This window comes from Desmodus rotundus, chromosome 11 (genome assembly GCF_022682495.2).
Source record: "Desmodus rotundus isolate HL8 chromosome 11, HLdesRot8A.1, whole genome shotgun sequence".
In the NCBI taxonomy this organism is placed as follows: domain Eukaryota; kingdom Metazoa; phylum Chordata; class Mammalia; order Chiroptera; family Phyllostomidae; genus Desmodus; species Desmodus rotundus.
In genome coordinates, this window is record NC_071397.1 from 5,305,717 (window position 1) to 5,322,752 (window position 17,036).

The 17,036-nt window shown below is 52.8% G+C and overlaps 1 protein-coding gene across 1 annotated transcript in view; it reads right to left on the bottom strand.

The window, feature by feature from the left end:
* MDGA1 (MAM domain containing glycosylphosphatidylinositol anchor 1) overlaps positions 1–17,036 on the bottom strand; it is a 57,009-nt gene that overhangs the window by 21,007 nt on the left and 18,966 nt on the right. Inside the window, exon 2 of the mRNA XM_024557924.3 lies at positions 5,465–5,604. Coding sequence (XP_024413692.2) covers positions 5,465–5,604 — 140 coding nt within the window. The remainder of the gene's footprint in view (positions 1–5,464; positions 5,605–17,036) is intronic.

The following is a 17,036-nucleotide window of genomic DNA, read 5'->3' on the forward strand; positions in this document are numbered from 1 at the left end:
CCAACCATTGTTAATATAACAAGAGGGGTTTGAACAGTTTGTGTGACATCCATGTAACCTGGCAGCCAAGGAGAGTGGACTGGAATGCACATGTGTGAACAATGATGACTTCACTGTAGTAGTCAGTGGGGGGCTAGATGCCACTGAGTGAGCATGTGTACTGTGTGGCCGTCACATTCGAAATGACTGAGCAAGTAGAGCAACAAATCTGCATCCAATTTTGCGTTAAGCTTGAACATTCCTACATGGAAACTATTTGGGTGATTCAAAAAGCTGCAGCTGTGGGCAACTGGCGATTGGCAGCTTCATCACGACAACACCCCCACTCATGCATCACGTCTTGTGCAGAGTTTTTTGGTGAAACATCAAATCACCCAGGAGACCCAGTGCCCCTACAGCCCAGATTTGGCGCCCTGCAACTTCTGGCTTTTCCCAAAACTAAAATCACCTTTGAAAGGGAAGAGATTTCAGACCATCAATGAGATTAAGGAAAATAAGACAGGGCAGCTGATAGCGACTGGGAGAACCTTGTGAGGTCCCAAGGTACCTACTTTGAAGGGGACTGAGGAGTCATTGTCCTATGTGGAATGTTTCTTGTATCTTGTATCTTCTTCAATAAATGTCTCTATTTTTCATATTGCATGGCTGGATACTTTCTGGACAGACCTTGTATACTTAGTGCCTGAAAAACTAAGGTTACTCATCTCTCAGCTTCAGATTTCTCTTCTGTGCAAGAAGAGCCTCCAAGATGGCCCCAAATGATCCCACCGCCTGCTTCTCATACATTTCTGCAGTCCCCTCCCACTTTGTAGCAGAGCTGGTCTGTGTGACCAGTGGAATACAGCAGGGGGAATGGAACGTCACTTCCAAGATCAGGTTCTAAAAGACTGGGATGGCCATCTTGATTGCTTTCCCAGGTCATTTGCTGTGGAGAAAGCCAACTGTCACGTCATGGGCAATACCCTGCAGAGAGGTCCACAGGGGACACTCCAGCCCCAGTCTGTCCAAATGACAATAGTCTGGGGAGAGGTCCTGAGCCAGAGCCAGCCACCCCGGGATTCCTATCCCACAGAAACTACGAGACAATACGTGTTTGTCATCTTCAGCCTCTGAATTTTGGAGCATTTGTTATGCAGCAACAGACACCAGTAATTACTATGCAGCGTAATACCCACTCTGCAGGGTCACTGTGAGGTGTAGAGACAAAGTATGCGAAGCACTGACGTGGGGCCTGGTGTACATTAGTCACTCAACGAGGGTCTTCTATGAACACGGCCTTAGATCGCGGGACACTACCCAAGATCACACAAGAACCTGGAGCTACTGAATATTACTCTGATTACCAGGAGCTTAAGAAAAACTGATCAGTTCCAGATTACTAAAGTCTAAGGATGGGAGGGTGATGTAGGGAAGCTTCCGTCTCAAAGTTGAGGAGAACTGCTTGTTACTGAGACAGGGCAAGGGCCCTGATACTGGTGAACAGGTCAGGCCATATGTCATAAAAACAAAAAAGCTGGGAGAAATAGGTGAAAGGGCAACCTTCTCATGCGGGGAGGGGTCACTGCTGGCCATGACGTTGCTACTCTCATTCCCTCGCCACCCTCAGCTGTACCCGCATGGACTTGGGCCTTATAAAACGTGGGGAAGGTTACAGGTGGCATGTAATCCATACTGAGACCAGAGGGTGCTTTGGAGAGAGAACAAGGCCGTGATTTTTTTTTCTTTTTGTATTTGACTTTTGTGGTTTTAACAAGATTTGTCTAGATGGGGGTTGTTTACACACTGCTTAGAACGTGGTTTGTTTAATCCATGTGAAGGTTCATATCTTCACGTCTACCAAATTCTCAGTTTTAATCTTTGAATGTTGCTTCCTCTTGGCTATCTCTAGCCCCACCTAGAATACCCAAGTTTATGCTGTAGCTTCTCATTCTCTCCTCCTGTCTCCCAACTTCCTTTTCACATCTCTGTCTCGTCGTCTTCTCCAGTCTGCACTGTGGCCGATTTCCCCAGATCTAGCATCTAATTCACTAATTTTCTCTTTAGTTATCTCTGTGCTAGTAAGGCCAAATTTTTCAAAGACATTTTTCAGCCCTGGCTGGTGTGGCTCAGTGGACTGAGTTCTGGCCTGCAAACCAAAGCATTGCAGTTCGATTCCCAGTCAGGGCACAAGCCTGGGTTGCGGGCCAGGTCCCCAGCGGGGGGCATGTGAAAAGCAAATGCACACTGATGTTTCTCTCCCTTCCCCCTCTCTAAAAATAAATAAACAAAATTGCTTATTAAGTAAATCCATAAAATCCAACAAAAACTTATTTCATTTTCTATAATTTCTATTTGCTTTTGTTTCCATATCTAACTGATCAGGTTTTACAGTCTCCTGTCTTGTAGATTCTACTCCTATTACCTCTTTAAACATTTTTTTAAAAGAGTTTATTTATTTACTTTTAGACAGAGGGGAAGAGAGGGAGAGAAACATGGATGTGTGAGAGAAACATCGATCGCTTGTCTCTCACGCCCCCAACTGGGGACCTGGCCTGCAACACAGGCATGTGCCCTGACTGGGAATTGAACCAGTGGTCTCTTGGTTCACAGGTCAGCACTCAATCCACTGAGCCACATTGGCCAGGGCATCACATTTTAAACATTTATTTTAAAGATCCTTTAAAATTGCTCTATTATCTGTTTCCTCAGATATGAATCGTTCAATTATTTGAGTACACGGACTGGCTCTCCTGGTGCTGGATTTTTAAGTGAGTTTTCAAATTCCACTCCACAGGCTGGTCATCAGTGGGAATCATCTTCCACAGAGGTCCCACTTAGGCCCTGGCAGACCTGTCTGTGGCGTAGCTCTATGGCTGCCTCTGGCCAAGATTCACGGGTTCCCAGGTTCCAGCCAGGCTTGCTGTTGGTTTCTTAGCTTAGGGCTTCCTCACCACTGCCAGCGGCAGACAGGCTTAGGGTCGTGCTCTCTCACAGGGGACTGTTTGCACCACATCCTGAAAGATAGAGTCTGCCCCTGCTGGGACTCTGGGCTGTGGGAGAGAGGCCTTCTGGTCCCCATTTATAGGCGGTGCTATTCTTGCTGAGCTTCCAGCATTAGAGGGAGTCCGGTTCCAGCTTCTAGCCACAGACGGCCCATGGCCTCAACTCAGTCAGCTCCGTGCGCCCATTGCTACTACAACCCCTGAGGTCCGCGCAGTCCAAGTCCTTCCAAGGGCCAGGTTCTTCAATTACAGCTCACTGCCGTCGCTACCGATCCCTTCTTCATTCGGGCCCCAGGGATTCCCTCTCTCTGGATATTCGGAGTGAAGAATTCTTGCCCACTCAGTCCCCCATTCTGACACAGAGTGGGCCATGAGATGCTGCTGCTCCCCCGCGAGACAAGATGCTCCATGACAACAGGAGCTGCGACTGTATCCTTGGGCCGCATCACAGGGCTGGGCACAGAGCAAGTCCTCAGTACGTGTTTGTTGTAATGAAACGAGTGAAAAGGGAACTAGAAGGCATTTCAGGAGTGGAGAGCAGCAGTGGATGAAGCAGGAATGAACAAGGTGTACTTGGGCAAGCTCAACTGGAGCACAGGTGTGAGGAAGATGGCGGCGGGAGATGAGACAGGAAAGGCAGGTGGGGGCCGACTGTGGGAGGCCTTCGATTCTACCTCCAGGAGCCTGAACTGGGTCTGGTCGGGAATGGGGGGCCGTGAAAGGTTTCTGAGAGGGGAGTGATATGATGTAGCAGGCTGGGGGATGAGAATTAGAGATCAGGGTGCAGGAATGGATTGGAGGGGGAGACTTGGGAGAAAGGGAGGCCAGTTGGAGTCTACTGCAGTAGACCAGGGAACAGGACTGAAGGTCTGACCCAGCGGCATAACGAGGAGCAGACAGGAGAGGACCCAGGCAAGAGCATAAAAAGAAAGGCGTCCGGGGCTGGCGATACGTGGGAAATGAGATGGGACAGAGGCAAATAGGAGCCCAGGGCTTTGAGCCTGGGTAGCAGGAAGAACCATAACACCGTGGGTAGAAATAGAAGAACGAATGCATGTACACACAGCCACAACCACAGATGACTCCCACACGTGACGCACAAGGGGCCACGCACAGATGGCCAGTGCGGCCTTAGGGAGAGATGGCCCAGCTGCCTCCCTGGCAACAGGGTGAACCGTCCCTAACAGGCACACCTGACACCAACCTGAAGACTGGCAGCATTGTTTTCGCTCCTAAACAAACCTCCAAGAGGGAGCAAGCAGTGATCATAGATTCAGGAGGAAAGAGTCCTGCAGGGGTGTCCAACCTTTTGGCGTCTCTGGGCCACACGGGAAGAAGAGTTGTCTTGGGCCACACGTTAAATACACTGCAACGTGTAACCACACACACAAAAAAATCTCACGTCTTAAGTGAATTTACAATTTCGTGTTGGGTCGCATTCACAGCCATCCTGGGCTGCATGCAGCCTGCGGGCCACGGGTTGGACACCTCGGCCGGGGTTTCCTTGTCCACCTGCTTATCTCAAGGCCAAGCCTACTAAAGCCATCCCTGATCCCAAAATTATCCCAATAAAAGGATTCCACATTTCACTCTCCTTCCTAGAATCCAACCTAAACCTTTTCTGCTGCTCTTAAAGGTCATAGCAGCTCACCCGCAAACTCCACCCAGCCCTCCCGCCCACCGCCTCCTGCCTCCTCCCATCAGCTCTCAGAGGTAACCAGCCTACACTTCCTGTCTTAACCACTCAGTTGGTCTGGGACAAAACTCACCTGGCGTTTCCAGATACCCAGCATCTGTTGTTTTCTAATTGCTTTGAGCCTTTTAACCTCTAGAGTGTAGGCCTTGCCCACCAGAAGCCTCCTGAAGTAGAGATTGTATTCTGTGTTGCTGGTAATTCCTGGAGCCCCCAATCCAAAGACGAATACACCGGGAGGAAGTGTGCCAGGCTACAGGGAACACTGATTCTGGATGCAAATTCTGCTTCCACCTTCGCAAGAGCTGTGTGACCTTGGGAGCTTATCTGAACCTCTATTTCTGCAGCTGTAAAACGGGGCCACGGATTCCTGCCTCACAGTGTGGTTGTGAGGAACCAAAGAGGAAACACAGGAGAAAGCACCTGGCACAGTGCTTGGTGCACTGTCCGCTCTCAAACACAGCTGCGGTGCAGCAAGGACGCGTCTGCTCACCCACACGAGGGACGGAGTGCAACTGAATAACTGACCTTCTGTTTTTCCCCTTGGCCATCAATGTTTTCAAGTGAATAAGCCCACAGCCTCCAGCTCTTCCTCAGAGTCCACTTTCCAGCTCTTTCCCCAGCCCTGGCTCCTGTCTTCTGTGCATTTGCTGCTGTGGCCTCTAGTCCCCTACGCCTGCTGCTGCTTCTCAAGCTCTGATCCCAGAGTGGGGGGTGGAGAGTGAGGTGGTGAGGGCAGGAGAGGCCGCACAGGCTGCATGGGGGCTTACCTGGGGCCATGGGGGCTCACCTGGGGCCGAGGGTGCCCGGTGACAAGGCACTGCAGCACAAGGGTGTCGCCCTCCCGGATGGTGTAGACGCGCTCGCTGATGTTGTCCTCTTTCACCACGCACGCCTGGCCCGCGTGCACGATCTGGGCCTGGGCTGGAGCTGGCAAAGAGTGGGCGGGTTTAGACAACAGGCACCAGGGCCAGAGGGGGTCTAAGGCTCCCTCCCGACTATGTCAGGGGGAGGGCTCAGCCCAGATCTCCCAGGTCATTCTTCAGAGGCCTGACCCCACTGAGCTCAGGAAAGAACGCTCCCAGAGCCCCAGGCCACAACCAGAAGGGCCAGGAACTCAGAAAGGGGCCATTCTTCCTCATCCCACCCCCACTGCTAGAGATCTGGGCTCATCGATGAGCTGATGAGGGTGAGGGGCTTTGTAATCCAGGCAGATTGTTTTAGCAGCCCCCTGTGGTGGAGGCTGCTGGTGCTCCACCTGTCTCCCCCCATCTGGCTGGTGCATGCATCTGTCCCCAGCTGCTCCGAGTGACAGCTACTGGGTGCACAGAGCTCACCTTCCCCAGGGAACTGCCCTTAGCCAGTGGGAGCTGCCTGGCCCAGAAGTGCCCAGGAGGTCACCCTCTCCCCCAATACACACACGCTGTCCCGATGACTGCAAACAGGTGTAAAAGCCCAGCGCTCTTGCCTCAAGATGGGATGGCCATGGCGCTATTTACACTCCAGAGCCCCACCCCTGGACCCCTGGACCCCGTGACCCCGGGAAGAGGCTGAGGCTAAGTCAGCTCAACCACATTTTTGCCCCACTGCTTCCCTTTTTTCCTTAGTTTCTCCTGAGAATATTTTCTCAGCAAATCACCTGCCTGAACTGTACCTACCCCCAACAATCCCAGGCTCTGCTCCTGGAGAGCCTAACCTAAGATACCCCAACCCCACAGACTACACATTCCCCTTACTCAAAGCCCTGTTAATTTTCCCTTGCTGCTCCTGAGCCTGTGCCAGCTCTTCTCCAAGGGACGGAAGTTCTCAAAAAACTGGCTCTTCCCTGACCTCTCTCGCAATGCCCAGGGCTGGGGAAGGGGAAAATGACCGAACTGGAAAAGTTCACAGCCCCTCCCTCAGTGTCAAGTCCCACTGTGCTAAAGGTAAACCAGCCCCCACCCCACAAAAGCTAGGGCTCTGGGAAGGAGAGTAAGGCCCCAAGTTCACACCTGTCTGCTCACAGTTGACGGTGGACAGAGTGGAGGCGGGAGAGTTGATCAGAATACGAGGGACGCAGGGAGTGAACACAGTCCTTGCCCTAAAGCGGTGCACGAAGCTGAGATAAAACCTGTGCTTAACATGTGTAACTCCACCTGGCCAGGCGGCTTGGCTGGTTGGAGCGCCGTCCAGTACACCAAAAGGTTACGGGTTCAGTTGCCAGTCGGGGCACTTAGGGGAGATAGCTGATCGATGTTTCTGTCTGTCTGTCTCTCTCTCTCTCTCCCTTTCCCCTTTCCTCTCTGTCTCAAATCAACAAACATATCCTCAGGTCAGTATTTTTTTTTAGTGTAACTCCTCCAGGAAGTGCCCCGTGATTGACCTGCACCCCACCCTTTTGTATCAGTCACTCCCCCAGCACAATGACAAGGCATCAATCTGTGTGTCTACCAAGTTCAGGGGGCTTGTCTTTCTGCCTACCACGCTGTGAACTTCATCTTGGTGTCCCCAGCACAAGGCCTTACACACAGCAGGCGCTCAAGGGGTGCTGAGTTAATGAATTTACAAGAATACCCCATGGTGGAGTTGCTAAGCACTGCAAGAGAGGTCCGAGGAGAGAGCCATCACCACCCGCTGGAGGAAGAATCACAGAAGCCTCTATGGAAGAGGCAGCTTTTGAACCAGACCTTAAAGAACAAGGGGCCTATGTGCCAGTCGACAGGGCAGGCAGGGTACTGCATTATATATTATGATTCGCGGGGGGTAAGCCGGTAGTGATCTTTGGACCTTTGTTTTCTCATCTCTAAAGTGGAGAGAATGCTGCCACCCTGAGAACTCGTCGGGGCAGATGTACAAGAACACAGAGTAAACGAGAAGTGTTTGGTAGAACTCTACTGCTCTGCAGATGACACAGTAGTGCCTTAAAAGAATCTCTGCAAGCAACACTGATGGGACAGCCGTGAACCAGCTACAGAGAGGGGTCCACAGAGGCAGCCTGGCTTGTGGGGCAGCAGTCGGGAGTGACACAGGCCACGTTTAACCACGAGAGTCTCTCTAAACAGCAGCAGGTTCTGCAAACAGTGGCAGCTGCCACCAACCCGGAGTCCAAGTGTCCAGGCGACCATCCTGCCTGCCTGGTGCCCCAGAGGAATGAGTGAACCTAGACTAGTTGTCAGGAGACAAGCTATGTGACCTTGGGCAAGTCAGACGTCCTTGGGCCTGAGCTTCCCCACCTGTAGGAGGGGAGTGGATTTGATGACCTCTCTGTGGTCTTTTCAACTCCCTCTTCCTATGAATTTTATAATCAGCAGACAGTCTCTGCAAAAGATGCACCCTAGAATCTGGGGGATGGGCCTGACACTGCCGCCCCCCTGCAATGAAAATGCACAAACACCACCACAACGTGGGAGAGAGAGCCGTTTGTGGCCAGGTCTCCCAGGAGTCCCATAAGGAAACACCCCGCCAATGCACAACCTGCTTTGCTGACAAGCCCAGGAGGCCACGTGGATGTCTACAAGAGGCCCAGGGTGCCGCTCGACAAGGAAGGCATTGATTTAACAGGGTGCCATGGAAGATAAGCTATACGCTTGGACACTGTGGCTTGCCCATAGCCAGGCAGTGGGGCAATGACAGAGGATTGGGTGATTGATAAAGAATTCTGCAAAAGAGCTGGAGAGTTGATTTTTCTTGGGGCTCAGCCAGCACAGGCCAGAAAAGATGGGGCCTGGCCAGCGGACATAAGGCCTCTTGTCACCTAACAGGTACGTGTCCTTACTGGAGATGGGGCTATGAGTGGGCATCAGGAAGGAAGCCATCATTAAGTTATCCAACCCCCTTTGATGACATTATTAAGACTATTCAACGCGAAAAATGGCAGAACTCCTTTTGAAGAGATTTTGGCTAAACAAGTGTGTACCCACGACACAGGAGTCCCAGTGCGGGGTATGTCCCCAGTAAAGTGAGTGCTTCTGACAGCCAAGCAACAGGCTGCCCACAGCAGCTTCGTCCACTACCGCTAACAACAAGAAACAACCCGTATGTCCAGCAAGGGTAGCACAGGGTAGCAAATTTGGTATATTGATACAATGGAATATCACGCAGGTGTGAAAAATGAACTACTGTTAGATACAACACTAGTAAATCCCACAGGCACAATTTAAGTGAAAGAACTTGGATACAAAAAAAGTAAATAGTGTATAGTTTTACCTATTTGAAATTAAAACATGGAAAAACCAATCTTGTAGTAATGGAGCCTACACAGCGGTTGCCCCTGGGTGGGAGGTGGTTATCAATAGGGAACCGTTCCTCGCGTGGGAAATGTAGCCCAGCTCTCACTCGGAAAAGCCAGTGGGTGTGAGGTTTGGCACGCGGGACCCACGCCCACAGATGGGTTCGCCTGTGGGGAATCAGGCCTGCATTGTACCTCGGCTGCTGTGAGACTTGCTTTTGCTAGAACTCCCTCACCCTGGATTGAGGCAGCAAATGTTTACTGAGTATCTTGAACTTTCTAAAGTCTGTGCTAAACCTCCCAAGTATGGAGTGTAACCAGTTCAACCACTTTTCCCCTGGAGCTGTAACATCCTTCTCTTTGAAATAATCAGCAGCATTCTGTCCTTTGTTGTCTGTAAAAGGTAATCACCTACAGTGAACCTGTGCACAGTAAATGAGGACCATCCTCGATGTAATGTGCCCAGAAAAGCAATAAAAGCCTGTCCAGGCAGGGGTCGGGCTCTCTGGTGCCCTCTCGCCTTCTCTCTCACTTAGAGAGCGGCCATGCCGTCCCTCTTTCTCCACAGGACTTCGGTAGTCCGTGTGAATTTGTCCATTGCAGCCGCAACACGTGGATCCTGCGGGCTGGGGTCCGCATCAAGTTATTTACTGGGAACAGTGCAAGAGAACTTCCTGGGGAGAAGGCGGGATCCCATCTGGTGGGAGGAAATATTCTACATCTTAACCTGAGGGGTGGTTACACAGGTGGACACACATGTAAAAATGTATCATTACTTACTTAAGGTTTTACAGTGTCTAAGTTACATTTCAATTTTTAACAAAGCAGCCACCTCCCTTTGATGACACTTTAACAGGGTGCAGCCAAGAGGGGGGGGGCCCAAATAGGGATTTGTAATGGGGTCCAGAAGAGCTTGGAGATAATTGGCTCCACACCACAGGGCCACACCTGCCCAGAATGCTGGCGGCTGTGGCCAATTGTGGGAGGCGCCGGAAACGGGGCTGCAGAGGAAGATTGGCGCTGGGATTTAAACCCAGGTGCAGCAGCCATTTGGCGTGTCATTTTGGGACCGGGGTCTCTTTTTGAGACCATGAATCCTTTTGGGGACCATGCAGCTTTGGAAGTGCTCCCTTTTTGCCACGTGGATGGTGCTGGGAGCCTGAATCACGGACTTCTACTTCTTTCCTAAGATCTCTGGCACTGAGAGACGTCTTTCCTCTGGCGGCAGGCAAAGCGAACCTGGGACGAGGAGCAACCCCCGGAGAAAAAGGGGGGGTCTTTTGTATCATTCAGAAGCTGGGTCTGCTCTGTAGCATGCCGAGGCCCCCTTCCTTTACGTCACCAACCACTGCAACTCCTCACGCCCTTTACTCTGACTCCCACTGGAGGAGCCACTGCGCACGGCTGATGTCTTTCAGGTGTAGATAGTCCTTCTGGAGGAGCACTGGCCAACAGCAAAGTACCCAGACCTCCTTGACCTTGGCAGTTCAGTGTGTCCATCACCCCACCCCACCCCCCACTGAGTTTCCTTAGCGTGAGTCAGCCTTCCCCACTTTGCTCAATGCTGGAGTGTCTGGACCGGGTTTCTGACCAGGAAACCCCCGCCGAGTGGCAGGCCCCCAAAGGAGCTCTCTCCCACTTAACCTCAGCTCCCCCTCCACCCACCCCAGGGCAGCACTGCCAACAGCGGCATCTCCCGGTTCCAAAGGCAACCAGGCCTGTGTCAAGAGGCGCCATGACATAATCCTCTCATTCAGTCTGTCGAACAACAAATGCTTCGAGCCTGCCGCTGTGCTGGGTGCTGAAGAGGCTGCCGTGAAAAGCAAACAAGGACCAGCTCTGAAAGAGCATCTCTGGGGAGACGGATAGCCAACTAGGAAACAGAAGGGAACAGGACAGTTTCAGAGCATGCTAAGTGCTAAGACGACTGGAAAGCAGAGGCATGTGACGAGGAACGGAGGGCCGAGGAGAGACCTGCTTTAGAGACAGGGAGGGAGCTGACGATCGGGGATGAGTCCCTGGCTCTGCTACCCACTGGCGGGGTGACGATGGGCGAGTTAATCTCTCTCAGCCTCGGCCTCGTCATTTGTAAAATGGGAACGATAATGCCTTCTCCCGGGGCTGGCGGGGGCGTTTAGGACAATATATGTAAAACGCCTGGCCAAACAGCACGTGCGCCTTTTCCAAATGACGGCTCCTGCAATGATCCAACAGGAGCAAGAGATGGGGACAGGAGGCCCCCTCTGCGGCCCGGGGGGTGGAAACACTCAAAACAGACATTCAGCCGGCAGGGCTTCCAAAGGTCTTCAGCAAGTGATTCTGTGACTTTCTGCAAACTACTTAAGCCTTAGTTTTCTCCGCTGTAAAATGGCGTTGTTGTGAGGAAAAGTAAGCAGACTCACGTAAAGTGATGAAAAAGGTGTCTGGTACACAGTGAGCCACGTAACCGCGTCAGCCGGCATTGTCATTCTACAAGTGACCCTGCTCGCCACTCAGGAACCCACCTCCCCAGGGGCCCAACACCCTCTGCACGACAGGACCCTGGCTTTCTGCGCAGACGACGAGCGCCAATGCGTTCCCGGGGCCCACGGTATGTTTCCAAGCTCCTCGCCTCAGTTCTGAGAGGCAGAAAGAGCAAGTCCTGTTTTGCTCCTTTGGCACAGAAGGAAACGGAGACCTGGAGAAGCAAACGCCACTGACACAGGACAGTGGCCGAGCGGGGACTCAAACCCCGGCCTTCCACCCGGTAGCTTGGAACTCAGTTCACTGTCTCTGTCATCCTCGGACTCCCCACCCCACCTGTGTCACCAGGGGAGCCCGTCAGAGCACAGATTCCCAAGCCCACGTGGAACCACAGGCTCTGACTCTCCCGGCACAGGCCTCGGAGTTCGTATCTGTAACACATTCCCGGGAAGTTCGGAGGCACCGCAGGATCGGATCATCTCCGCTTGACATCGCATTGGCGGACAGAAAACAAAACAGGATTTTGAAACCAAGTATGTTTCCCTGCCTCTGGTCTTGAGGCTTTTCCTACGCCACTCTCCTGAGCTCTATCAATAAACCCCCAGGAGAAAAAGGAAAACTGCCCCCCAACCTGTGTGCCACAAAGTGTTCCTCGATAGTCCCCCCCCAAATAAGGACACCACGTCTTCTCTCTCCTCAGTCTCCCCGCACAGGAGTACAGCATTAAAGGCTCTGAAGAGTCCCACAGTAAACGCTTGGTTTATACTCCAGCGCTTTCCAACTGTGTTCGACCATAAAGCCCTTTCTTCACAGAGTTCTCTCTTAGCACCTTGAGGACAGAAGTGCTGTAGACAGCAAGTGCGGCAGTGCTGATCCCACGTGCAATCCAAAGCTAAGCCCATGGAGTCAAGTAACACCCCCCCGATACACACACACCAGTCCCCTGGCTGAGAATGGTCAAGTGGCATGAGCGATGTCACCCGCGGGGCGACATTATCCTGAGGACGGCCAAGGCAGAAATGGCAAGCCCCTGGCAGAATGCTTCTGATCAATCAGCTCATTCCTTTCTTCCCCCAAAAGTAGACACCTCAAATTGTAGGTGGGGGTGGGGACTGCCAGCACCCAGCAGGCCCAGTGAGGAAGCTGCAAACTCTCAAAACTCACGTAAAGGCTACTTCCAACTTGCTAACTGGGCTTCCGAAGACAACTCTCGCTGGAACTTAGGAGGGGAATTTCATCAAATGCATGAGGATGCAACAGTACAGAGCCAGAGAAGGCAAGCAGACAGCAAAATGCATGGGAACCTGAACTTGAAGCCCCAGCAGCTTTCCGTCAGGCTTCCTCTCCCGCCACATTTGAAAAGGTCAATTGTGGTCAAGTGGGGGCTGTTGTCCTGCTCCCCGCTCCTGACTCAGGGGAAGAGGGTCTGCAGCCTGGGAAAACTTCCAAACAGAGCAGAGTGGGGGAAGGGCAAGGAGAGGAAAGGAGAGGGGGGGCTGCAGACTTCCCTGTCTGGAGCTGGTTCTATCTACCCAGCCGTCAGATGTCGGGGCAGCCACCCTAGCTGCCTCCCACAGCGCAGCATCGCTGGATGTTCTGAGCCAGGCAATGTGGAATCACAATCTGGTCCTGGCTTCATCCAGGCAGTCATCCAGCAAATCCTCATGAGTGTGAGGGTCTGGAGCTGGGGTATGGGGAGTGATGGTGCCAGGCCCGGCCCTAGAGCAGTGTAGAGCCTAGAAGAGCTGGGACAAGGCCTGCGCAGAGGCAGAAAGGAAGTGGGGAGGGGCTGCTGCGAGCTGGAGTTATGTCTCAGGTCTCCCCCGTAACATAACAATGTACACCAAATGTAACAATTCACTCTGTGCCAGCACTGCACTGTTCTATATCTGCTGTTTTATCTGTTGCTCCTTAACAAGCCTATTATTGTTCCCATTTGTCAGATGAGGAAGCTGAGGCTCAGCAAGGTTAAGTCAGTTGCCCAAGGATGCCCTGCTGGTTGTGAGTCTGCCTGACTCTCTGACTTCTGTGTCGCTGGTGGGCCACTCCTGTGTGGCATCCCTGGAGACTACCTCTCCCCTGCCCTCCCAGCCGGTGGTACACACGTTTATTGATCCTTTTATGCATGTAATGCCAGTGTACACTTAATACTTTAATGAGGTTAACAGTGCTGAAATATTAACAGGCTTTCGTCTTTTAATTAGCTGCTCAGAGAATGGTGGCTGGGGTCTGGGAGAAGGCTGTCAGGGCAGGCACCTGGCCAGCTCTGCCTGGGCCTCCTCCTGCCAGGGGTGATGCTTATACACCTCTCCTGAGGACCTTTGACCATGGAGGAACCTGCCCTCTGTGCTCTCCACAGCGGGCCTTTGCTCTGCCCTCCCCACCAACCAGGCCGGCTTTGGAGCTGGCCGAAGCCTGTCTTCTGTTCACGGCCAGCCAGGACGGTCCAGGTGACTTCTCAGGAGCACTCCAGGTCTGGGGGAGGCTCCGACTCTATGATGGGAAAACCAGTTCGAAACTGGTTTCACCACCCAGTCCCACCCAGCCCTCATTGTCTCCTCCGGCCTCACCTTCAGGCTGCTCATCTGGAAGGGATGCAAAGTACACTGCCTTGTCCACCCCTGGACATTCTCTCAGGTCATTAGGCCTCGGTCCAAGCCAGTTCCCTCTCCATCCTCCCTCTCGCTCCCTGGCCTCCCAACCCCTGCAAGGGCACACCCTGTCACCTGTTACTGTACCACTGATTCATCAATTCCTCTAACAAATCCTGAGCACCTAGTATACGGAACTGTCCAGCCCTCAGCGTTAGGATGCAGAGCCAAGGGAGGCCCAGCCCTCCTCACTGACGAAGCTCTGCCCTCCCCTGCTGCCAACCACACTGAGGTCTGCTCTCTACCGCTTTGCTCGTCAAATCAATCCCCCATTCAATTGACCTCCCCTTCAGCTGCAAAAATCTCTCCCCAGCCCCAGTGTGTATGCTGCTGGCCTCTGGGTATAAGGGTGCTGTCACTGAGTGTGGAGAGCAGGCAGAGCTGAAAGGACCAGTACACAGGCTGCCGCCCTGTCACCGTAATAGAGCGTAAAACGTAGCTGTGCTCTCATAGGCAGATGCAGGGCCTGCTGCTACTTGCCTGGCCTGCTACCATTTCCAGGGCCAGGGCCCATTTTCAGAGCCTGGCACTCCTAGCTGAAAGTGGTGGCCAGTCCATCTGTGCCCTGGTCCCTAGGAGTTCAGCACCGCCGCCTCCACATCCTGGCCTCATCAGAAGGCACACAGGTTTCGAGAGCGTAGCTCACACTCTCCCATGTCTGAGTGTCAGAGGAAGTCTAATCTGCACACCACATGTGGGACACCGGGATATCAGGACAGGCCACTGGGAGAGCCCAGGAAATGAGGGCTCCCAGGTCCCCTGTGGGAAACTGTAAAGGGACTGTCTCCCTCGTGGGCCCCAGAACACCGGGATCCTAACTCTCAGCAAAGAGGGGACCTCGGGCAGCCCCAACAGTGCACGCAGGACACTGAGGAAGAGAGCAGAAAGGCACGGGCGTCAGGCTGGGCAGTGCGTCTGCCAAGGCTGTGACTGCCAGCCTGAGGGACTGCCCAGGTGGTTGGTGGGAGGGGCAGGCGGTAGGGCTCTATCTCTCGCCTAATGACCACATGACCTTGGGCAAGTCATTTATTTAACCTCTTGAAGCCTCAGTTTCTTCATCTGCCAAAGGGGAATTATTAATACCGCATCTGAGACTGGAGCGGCAATAACTTTTAAGTTGTGTGGATTAAATAAGGTAATGTACGTTGGGTACAGACACAATGACTATTACCTAGTAGGTGCTCAGTGAGTATCAGTTCCCTTTCCATTTGATAGTATAGCCAAGGATCCTCTGGGAACCTGTTCCAAGGGCCTGCAAGAGGCAAATGCACCCCTGAATGAGGAGGTCTACTTCGGGGGGAATGCCAAGAGCTATCGTCTTGAGAGACCAGACGTCAAGGTGGGCTAAAAGAGGTGATCAGCGAAAGGGAAGCTCTCCCCAGGAGGACATACTGGATGACGGTGTGAGAGAGGGACTGCCACCTCTCAGGGCAGAGAATGGCTTCTAGAACCCAGGACCTGACCCTACCTGGCCTACAGATGTGAGGCCCACGGACATGGAGTCACTCATGTAAAGTTTTCTTGCCTGGCCCTGGATGTGTGGCTCAGTTGGTTGGAGCATCGTCCCCTACACCAAAAGGCTGCGGGTTCAATTCCCAGTCAGGGTGCACACCTAGGTGTGAGTTTGATCCCCAATCAGGGCACGTATGGGAGACAACCAATCAATGTTCCTCTCTCACATTGCTGTCTCTCTCCCTCTCTTTCTGCCTCCCTTCCCCTCTCTCTTAAAAAAAAAAATCCTTGTGTGAGGATTAAAAAAAAAGTTTTCCCACCTGAGTCCCAGCAACCCAGACCCACCAAGCTCTGCGGGTCCTAGGGACCCCGTCACTGCAGTTCACTTGGCCCTGGGCTCTGAAAGCGACCCAGACTAGGTATGGCCGAGTGCCCATGTGCTGAAGCATACCTGCTGACCGGTCCATAGGGGGGCAGGGCTTGAGGAGACACAGCCACGGGCCTGGGGCTCTCAGCCAGGCTGTTGCAGTGATTGCTGTGTGGTCTGGGACAAATCATTTAACCCTCTAGTCTAGAGCTCCAGTCTCCTGACTGTAAAATGGGCAGAAGACTGTTTCCTACCGTGAGTGCCAAATACTGTAAGAATGGCATCTACCATGACAGCACAGGCTGCCTTGTAGATACTCCGGGAGTCTGGTTAGAAGGGAGCAGAATAAAACCAAACTCATACCTCAGGTGGGTCCTCCGTGAGAAGGTCCCTTGACTCTGAGAGTTGCAACATCACTGCAATGTCCAATGAGGACCCCAACAGTCCCCTGAATGACCCTGTCCCTAGGAGCCTGAGGCTCCAGTGTACCTGTGACCAACACTAGGTATGGCACACAGCCTGGGTGGGACCGAGACACCCCCAGGTCCAGACCCCCCAGTCCTGGAGCAGGGAATGGAGGGAGCGTTAGCTTTGCTGAAGCAAAGGGCCTCAAAACCCCACCTGACCCCCAATCCTGGCAGCCTCCTCCAAGCCCCACGTTGGAAGTACAGGGCACATCCTGGGGCACGGGCTTGGCTGTGGGAGCTGAGGGGAGACACAGGGCTGAGGCACTGGATTTGGGCTGAAATGAACAATTGGGGACCCTGGGCCCTCAGAAAGAAAGGGATGGTGGCAGGTGGGTGGGAGTCCTTTCCAACCAAATCTGCAAGTACTGCCTGAAGGCTCCACTCCAGCACTGAGCTTGACTCAGCCCAAGTTTGCCATATAACACAGAGACCAGTAATGTCAGGCCGACGGTGTCTTAAGTGAGATGACGTACCAGAAAGCGACATGTAAACTGTGAGGTTCTGCACAGATGAGGTCTCACTAGGGGCTGGAAGACCCAACTGTAGCTTCAGGAAGTGGAGACTGGAAGTTAAGAATCAGGCCATAATGCACCTATCACAGCAGGGAAAATAAATTAAAATAGTAAAACCCACGGTGGCTGGGCTGTGCACAGGGCTGGCTCAGCCTTTTTACAGCACAGCCCAGCGGTGCGAAATGAGAACCATAAAACCGTTCCCATCCCGTGACCTATTAGGCACTCTCCCTTTGGGGACGA